This window comes from Lonchura striata, chromosome 22 (genome assembly GCF_046129695.1).
Source record: "Lonchura striata isolate bLonStr1 chromosome 22, bLonStr1.mat, whole genome shotgun sequence".
Taxonomy (NCBI): Eukaryota; Metazoa; Chordata; class Aves; order Passeriformes; family Estrildidae; genus Lonchura; species Lonchura striata.
In genome coordinates, this window is record NC_134624.1 from 3,473,139 (window position 1) to 3,481,583 (window position 8,445).

General features: G+C 48.9%; 1 protein-coding gene across 1 annotated transcript; it reads right to left on the reverse strand.

The window, feature by feature from the left end:
• Nucleotides 1-953: 953 nt before the first annotated feature.
• On the reverse strand, nucleotides 954-4,344 carry ATP6V1G1 (ATPase H+ transporting V1 subunit G1). Its single transcript, XM_021548088.2, has 3 exons — nucleotides 4,199-4,344; nucleotides 2,509-2,609; nucleotides 954-1,692 (listed from the first exon to the last, which is right to left on the reverse strand). The coding sequence occupies exons 1-3, from the start codon at nucleotides 4,278-4,280 to the stop codon at nucleotides 1,519-1,521; spliced, it is 357 nt and encodes a 118-aa protein (XP_021403763.1). The 5' UTR covers nucleotides 4,281-4,344; the 3' UTR covers nucleotides 954-1,518.
• Between the last annotated feature and the right edge of the window lie 4,101 nt (nucleotides 4,345-8,445).

An 8,445-nucleotide genomic window follows, 5' to 3' on the forward strand; every position in this document is an offset into this window, starting at 1 on the left:
TGTACCCACCTGGCTTCTCCCTCAGCCTGGCACATTTGACTTTGCAAGAAGCTTTTGTTTCAATTTTACAACCCGTTTAATAGCTTGAATTCCTGAAGAGATCTTTCCAGGAGTACAATGCGCCACCATAAAATATGACAAGAGGAGACCCCAGAGCTGTCTGCTCCTGCCTGCAGGACTCACACCCACATCCATCCTGCTTTTTTCCCTCCCCATCACAATTCTAGAGGTCCAAGAGGCTTTGCAATGCCTCACTGAGGAGCTGTGGAAATCAAGAGGTTCTGTCTGAGGAACAGAACAGCATCCATGAGGCTCTTTGCAAAGATCCCAAACTGCACAACTCCTGGGCCAGATAAGGGACATGCTGAGGTTCCTTTTCCACAAAAAGCCTGGAATTTGAACTCAACAAAAAAGCAAAGTTGCATTTAATATTCTGCTGGTAAAAGAAAGAAGCCACTGAAAGATGAAACCTCTCAATGTATTTGTGTCCATCTTTGATTAAAGAGCTGGAAAGTGAAGCAGAGAACCCCAGAACTCTTCTGTCACACTGCTCCCAGGCACAGGATGCTGCAGGATTCAGGATGACCTTGGTATAAACACGCAGTGACCAGCACTGGACCCAAGGAAGGGTAATTACTGTGCAGCACCTGGCTATCAAACTATTCCAATGAACTGGCACCATTTTATTTCCCCTAATGGTCACAAGAACATTTGTTCCTGAAGGTTTTCAGAATGATCTGGCAGGTAAAGCATCAGACTGGAGCCAAGAGGAGGAGCTCTGTAATGGGTTTTAACTTACCTGCTGTGACCTTCAGATATCGGCTGTCTCTCTCAAACTTTCTTTTATCGATACCTGATGGTCACTCTGCAGAGTCCAGACTTCCAAGGTGCCCAGAGAGACCTGCCAGCATTCCCAGAACAAGTCAGCAGAAAGAACCAGACTGAGCAGAGGCTTTGGAGTGAAGTGTTTTTACTTTCAGGTGTCATAGTGCCAGACTTGTACCTCAAGCTAACAGCAGAATATACAGAGGATTCAATACACAGAAACTCAAGCACCTGAAAATGATCAGCCAAGATTTGCACAGCAAGAGAATTCTTCTTACAGGGTTTAAACCCTGTGCAGAGGTTTAACAACACACTGAGAAATGCAGTTTGGTCAACAAGAATACAGGTACACAGGTTTAACAATTACTGACACAGGCCAGCAGCTCTCTCCCTTGTCTGTTCCACAGAGAGAAGCCTCTCACTGCATACTATCACCCTGGGAAGGGAGCATTCCTGTGCCAGCTGCACGATCTATTTAATAACTTAGCACACATCTGAGACATGGCCACTTCATGTTTGAATAAGCTCTGAATCCGTGTCAAAAGAGAAACTAAGAGAACTCCAAGAGCTCACTGAAATAATTTAACACATGTACAAGGAGGACAGGTAAGGTATGGCTAAGAGCTGTACATTGCACCTGAAGCTCAGAGTTGACTCCCAGCACTGCCAGGACACTGCTCCCTCCTCCCAGCACTAGCCATTGATGCGGTAATTCACGTGGATCTCGGGTTTGATGTCACACACCAGGGACAGCAGCTGGGACATCACCACCTCCCTGTTCTTCTGGAAGTTCTGCTGGATTACACTCATCTTTTCCTGAGTCTCCTTCTCCACCTCAGTGGTGCAGCTGCCATGGGAGCCAAGGGCCTGCAAACAGCAAAGGAAAGAGGGATCACCATGCCAAGCTCTGCATTTTGTTGTTCTGGATCATCTCAGACATTAATCTTTTTTGAGGGAAGATTAGTGTTCATGTTAAAAAAAATGCTGCTGCATTTTTTGCTCAGATTTCACCTTACACTTCTCCACATATTTCATCCTTAGCCTGCAGATTTCATCCTTTTAGCCTCTTTTATGGTATCATCAAATGGTTTGGGTTGGATGGGACCTTAAAGATCATCTTGTTCCAACTCCCTGCAATTTATCCATTATCCACAAGTTTAGAACATGAGTTTCTAAGGAGTGCCCAAAAGACAGGTCCTGCTGTACAGACAGAATTTCTGGGCACAACTGCACTAGAGAGTGCAATAAAAGTAACACCCAGGAGTCACTTTAAGCACAACTCCCATCGTCCCATTCCTCCTACCCTTGGAGAATCTTTATAAAAATCTCAGCCTTCCCTCCTGGTGACCAGGGACACAACAAGTGGTCTTTGCTATGTCAGCACCATAGGAAATGAGCCCAGTCTCTTTTGGACACTGCTACACACAGCAGCTTTGGGAGGCTGTCACCCCTCAGGGCACCCAGGAGCTCGTTAAGCTCTTTTCCTGCCAGCTGAGATACAACACACCATGTCCTGAGCCACTTCCACGGGTTTTTCTGGGACACGTGGCTGTGTCTCACAGGAAGGCACTTGGGGAAGTGCTCCTGCTGCAACTCACTCCACCCTGAGGGTGCTGCCAGGACAAGGCAGCCCCAGGACAAGGCAAAGGGCTGCAAATAAGTGAGTGGATGGAGAAAACTAACCGCTGCCTCCTTGGCCTTGAACTCCTTCTCCCGCTGCAGGCGGTACTGCTCGATCTCTGCCTGGGCCTCCTCCTTGGCCTGCTTCAGCCTCCGGTTCTTCCCTGCTCCCGGGACAAACCAAGGCAAAGAAAGAGGAGAAAGCACTGAGAGCATGTTTTCCTCGTGCACAGCCACCAGCACAGTGTTTGCTCCCTGTGCAGGAGGCACCAGCCAAGCCCCCTCCCCGACTGTGCTGATCTCAGGAGGAGCCCAACAAAGCCTGGCCAAGGTCACCGAGCCACGAGCTCCCACCACGGAGCAGTGCAGAGCACATGGGCACAGCAGGCAACATGCAGGCCTGGCTGATTCACACAATGAGTCCCTGACTTAAAGATCATCCCCATCCCATGGCAGGGACACCTCCCACTGTCCCAGGCTGCTCCCAGCCCTGTCCAGCCTGGCCTTGGGCACTGCCAGGGATCCAGGGGCAGCCACAGCTGCTCTGGGCACCTGTGCCAGGGCCTGCCCACCCTCCCAGGGAACAATTCCTGCCCAAAATCACACCTAACTCTGCCCTCTGTAACCTTCCATATAAAAAGTGCCTCTCCCTCCTTCTCCAAAACCTCTTTAAGGCTCTAGAAGAGGCTCAGAGTTCTCCCTGGAGCCTTCTCTTCTCCAGATTAACAACCCCAGCTCTCCTAGCCTGGCTCCAGTCCTTGGAGCACCTCCATGGTCCCTGCTCTGGGTCTCTGCAGCAGCTCCAGCTCCTCCCTGTGCTGGGCAGGGCTGGGGCAGCTCTGCAGGTGGGGTCTCACCTGAGCACAGGGGCAGGATCCCCCTCCCCTGCTGCCCACGCTGGGCTCAGCCCAGGATGTGTTTGGCCCTAAAATCTGTAAATGCACTGCAGGCTCATGTCCAGCCCCATCCACCAGAACCCCCAAGTTCCTCTCTGCAGGGCTCCTCCCAATAAATTCTCCAAGTCTGTACCCATGTTTAGAACTGCCCCAACGCATGTGAGTGTGCAGCTTCTGTGAGATCCCAAAAAACAGCCCAATAGAAAGAGCATTAAATCTTAGTTTTGCCAGACCAGCTGTGAAACCAGGAGCAGTCCTGGCCACTGTCTCAACTTCCCCTCCTGCACTTCCCTCCACATTCTCCCCTCCAAGATTATCATCACTGGAGTGAACTACAGAAATCTGCCTCTTGCAACATTGTCACAGGGGGTTGAACTGCAAACCGGGGCAGGTATATAAATACTGATATACATTTGTTTGGAGCAGAGAAGATTTGCAAACTTGGGGGTCTTTGCAACCAGAATTTCTCTTGCACAACAGGAGAAGCTACCTTGATTCCATTAGGAATAGCTCTATAATTACCGACATGGAGACACACTGTCTGCACCAGCTGAAGGCAGGAAGGACAGAAAGAGGCTCAGCCATGCCCCAAGCGAAGGCCAGGTTATGGTGCAGAGAGCCACGACCCCCCGAGCTCCTGGGCTGGGCTCTGCCAGGAGGGTCCCAGTGCGGCTCCGACCCCTCGCAGTGCACCGAGCCTTGGTGGGGAGCGAGCCCCGAGCACCCCCGGGGCAGCGCCGGGCCGCAAGGCCTTGAGGCGGCCGCGCGGGGCCAGGCCAGACGGGGCCGGGCCAGGCTGTGCCGCCATCACACCCCTCGCGGCGAGGCCTGGCGGAGCCGGGCCGTGCCGTACTCACTCTTGCGGGCCTCGGCCACCTTCTCCGCGGCGCGTTTCTCGGCCTGCAGCAGCTGCTGGATGCCCTGCGACTGGCTCGCCATGGCGGCCGCTCCGTCCGGCCGCCGCAGCGTCACTGCGTCACCCGCGGGCCACGCCCACCGCGCGGGTCACGCCTCGTGCACGCGCCGGGCACGCCCCGGGCACGCCCCCTCATGAGGCTAGTCCCACATCCCCACCCCCGCTGCTCGGCCACGCCCATTGGCCGGCCCAGCACATTGGCCCCGCCCCTGATTGGTTGGCCACGCCCCCGCCCGTCAGGCCCCGCCCCGCGGCGTGTGAGGGGAGCCCCTCACAAACCCCTCACAAACCCTTCACAAAACCCCTCACAAACCCCTCACAAACCCTTCACAAACCTTTCACAAACCCCTCACAAACCCCTCACAAAACCCCCTCACAAAACCCTCACAAACCCCTCACAAAACCCCTCACAAAACCCCTCACAAAACCCCTCACAAAACCCCTCACAAACCCCTCACAAAACCCCTCACAAAACCCCTCACAAACCCCTCACAAACCCCTCATAAAACCCCTCACAAACCCCTCACAAACCCCTCACAAAACCCCTCACAAACCCCTCACAAACCCCTCACAAACCCCTCACGAAACCCCTCACGAAACCCCTCACGAAACCCCTCACAAACCCCTCACAAAACCCCTCACAAACCCCTCACAAACTCCTCACAAACCCCTCACAAAACCCCTCACAAACCCCTCACAAACCCTTCACAAACCCGCCAAGGCCTGTTCGTGCCTCTCTGCCTCTCTCCTGAGCCCTTTCAGCACCCAAAATCCACTTAAACGCCGGCAGAAAGGCGCTGGTGGGTTTGGTTTTGTTTCTGTCCTGGTTTCTAATCGCTGGAACTGCGGCACTCCAGAGGAGCGAAGGTCCAGGGCTGCTTTGGTCCCTCGAGGGCTGTGGCATCTCCTCGCCAGTGTCACCCCCAGCACACAGCCAGCGGTGCTCAGAGGGCTTTGCAATCATCCTGGACAACAGCGGCTCCCACAGAGCCAAGCGTCCCCATCCCACCTGCGAATAGCGCCAGTCGCTTGGTTTTTTAAATTTTTAAAAGTTTAATAACAATAAAACGGTTATAAAAATAATAATACAATTAGAGTAATAAAGTTTAGAGTTAGGACAATTACAAGACAATAAAAAGCAAAGAATTACAGACTCTCAGACACTAAGTCATGAAAAGCATGACTTGTGAATAAAGGAATCACCCTTAAACCAATGCACTTGTTGCATATTCATGCATGTTTTATGGTTCTGCATACATTCTATTCTAAACAAGAAACTCTGTCTGTTGTATGTCAAGTGTTTCCTTTAATCCCCTGGCATCTTCGAGTCTGAGCAAGGCCTGAAGAAATTAGTTTCTTTTGATAAGAAGCCATAAATTCCTCTCCTTTGGAAGATTTAGGTGTTTCTCCAAGCGAGTATCTCATTCTTAAAAAAAACCCAAAACCTCCCCCACATACATAGTCTCTATTTTAACATTATGTTGTAACCTAAAACTACATTTAACACACCGCGTAAGAGAATTAATACAGCATAACTTTCTAACACTACACATATAATATTCATTGTAACATTTGCGAAAAGCCAATCAAAATATGCATTTTTCACACCACCCAACCTCGCCTATTACATCCCAGGGGCCACTGAAAGCCCTGAACACAGCTCCCCCGGTGCTTTCAGAGCATAAATTACAATTATTGTCAAATAATATCGCTCTGATGAAGCCTTGGAGCCAGGAGAGTGACTCATCGCTGCCGGGAGAGGCAGGGGGCTGCCGGTCCGCCTCCTCCATCCCCCGTGATGGAAAGGACAGGAGACAATGAATCAAATACATATTTATAGTGCTGAATAGGAGTCGTGAGTGTTTTCAGGGTGACCTTCAGCTGGGCCCAGCGATTAAGTGAATGGGCTTATCCATTCAGGGGGATATTTGCTTCAGTGAAAGATAAAAGGAAAGATGAGGAGAACAGCTTGGAGCATAATTCTGGGCTTTGAAGGAAGGCTCGGGTGCTGGGATGGGGCACTGACAATAAAAGGATGAGCTGTGGCATCACAGCCGGGCTGTGCTGGCAGAAGGAAAACCCAGGAGATGTGGTCCTGCATCACCTGGCACACAGGGGGCAGCTCCAGCAAGGGACACGCTCAGCTGCTGTGCTGGTTGGCACAGGAAATCACAGAATGGTTTGGGCTGGAAGGGGCCTCATTTACTGACATGCTGTCTCTATTCCAAAATATGTCACAGCCGAAAAAAAACTGGTGGGGTCAGCTGGGGCAGAACCAGGCTCCTTTCCAGCAGCAACAACCCCGAAATTAGGTTCTTCTTATCTTGCCCCAAGCCCAAGGAGTTCCTGTCCTCCTCTCCCCTCACACCAAAGCCACAAAATCATTAAACTCTCCCTCTGACCCCCACGGCCCTCAGACGATGCCCCTGAGCCCCAGTCCCATCTAGAGACCCACCATGCTCATTAGCTGTTCCTGTGTTTCCAGGAATGTTCCCTGTTAATTAAATCACTTGAGCTGAACCCAGAGGTGACCCCAAAGCAGGATGCTCTGAAGGGGATACCAGGGATCAAACAGGGTTTGGAGAAAAGGAGTCCAAAGGGGCCTGGCTCTGCCCTGAAGTCACAGGCAGCACTGGGATGTTGTTTTTCTCCTGGGTGATGGTGATTTTTGGACTCACAGCTTCTGTCTGTAAGGTGATAATAAGAACACTGCCCTTTTCTGCCCCCTGAAATACTTTGGCACTGATCACACTAAATTTTCAGACAAAAATCCCTCTGAATTTCAGTTCTAGGTTGCTTAAAAAAAACCAAACCCACGTTGAGTTTTTAGCTATTTCACTTTGACAGTTAACAAATGAGACAATAACAGTTCATATTTAAAACAATCTTTTGCTTGGTTGTATTGCTTTCTAGTTTACAATTGCCCAAAAGCTAATTGAAAACTCATGGTGTGTGTCACATGAAACACATGTGAATCCAAAAGCTGGTGGAACAACTTCCCCATTCACTTAACGTTTGAAAAAATCACTTCTTGCTGGTTGCAAAAACAAAAACAAACCAAAACCCATCATTTCCAATCCTCAGACTTGCAGAGTTATAAATAAAAGCTGCTGGAAGCACTTGAATTTTACCAGAAATTGGTTGGTAATTAATTAGCATCAGGAGTACTTCTGAGCTTGGCTTGTATTCCCTCAGACTCAGGGAACATGAGCTTGTCACTTGCTATTAGAGCAGGCAGCTCTTGCTGACACTGACATTGGCATCCCTTTATTTGTCCAGCACTGGGCAAAAGACATCTGAGGATGAGAAACTTCAGCAATCCTAAATTCCATGCACCTCACATTCAACAGAGACTGAAGGAAGGATATTTATAGGAGGCTGAGGCTGGTCCTGCTCTCTAGGATGAGAAAACAAATTATCAAAATAAACAAATAAAAGGTTTTTCTTTTAGCTGTTTCCACAGATCACAATAATGATAATTAAACACATCTCTTAATTAATTTTCATTCTTTTTTCAAAAGCTTTTTTATTTTCCTGCAAGCATTAAATACTTATTTTAATTTTGGAGCTGCATCTCTCCTCACTCTTCTTTTGTTCTACAATGGGTCACAACTCCAAGCATGTGTCACTCAGGTTCCTGAAATACCAGCAGATATTTCTAGAATCTAGGGAAAAAAAATACAGCTTGTTTTGGCTTTTCTTTTAGTTTCCAGGCTCAGGTAACCCGTGCCATATCTCATGATCCTGCTGTCATTAAGGATTCCCAGACATATTTGGGAAGAACAAGATTTTAAACAGTGTCTGGTCCCTTTCCAGAGAAGGTAATTACATTTTTCCTCTCTAAATTCCCTTGCAGTTTCAATTGGATCCATTATTATTCTCCATTCCCCAAGTTAAACTGTGCAATTGTCTGTTCCTTCAAAGAGGTTTTGTCTTCGCCCCTGGGAACTGAGATGATTTCTCTCTTTTGAGGTTTAATTCATTCACAGAAATGCACTAAGGTGATGCAGCTGCTGGATGTTGATAAAATATCATTGGTTGATTATTAAAAGATGGTCAGTGAATGATTATTAACTAGCATTCATATTTTGGATTAATTTTTCATTTATAAACAGAGTATTAAAAATCAAAGTACAGCATAGCAGCAGAATTTACATAGAAAATTCAATTAAACCCTGAAATGCACAA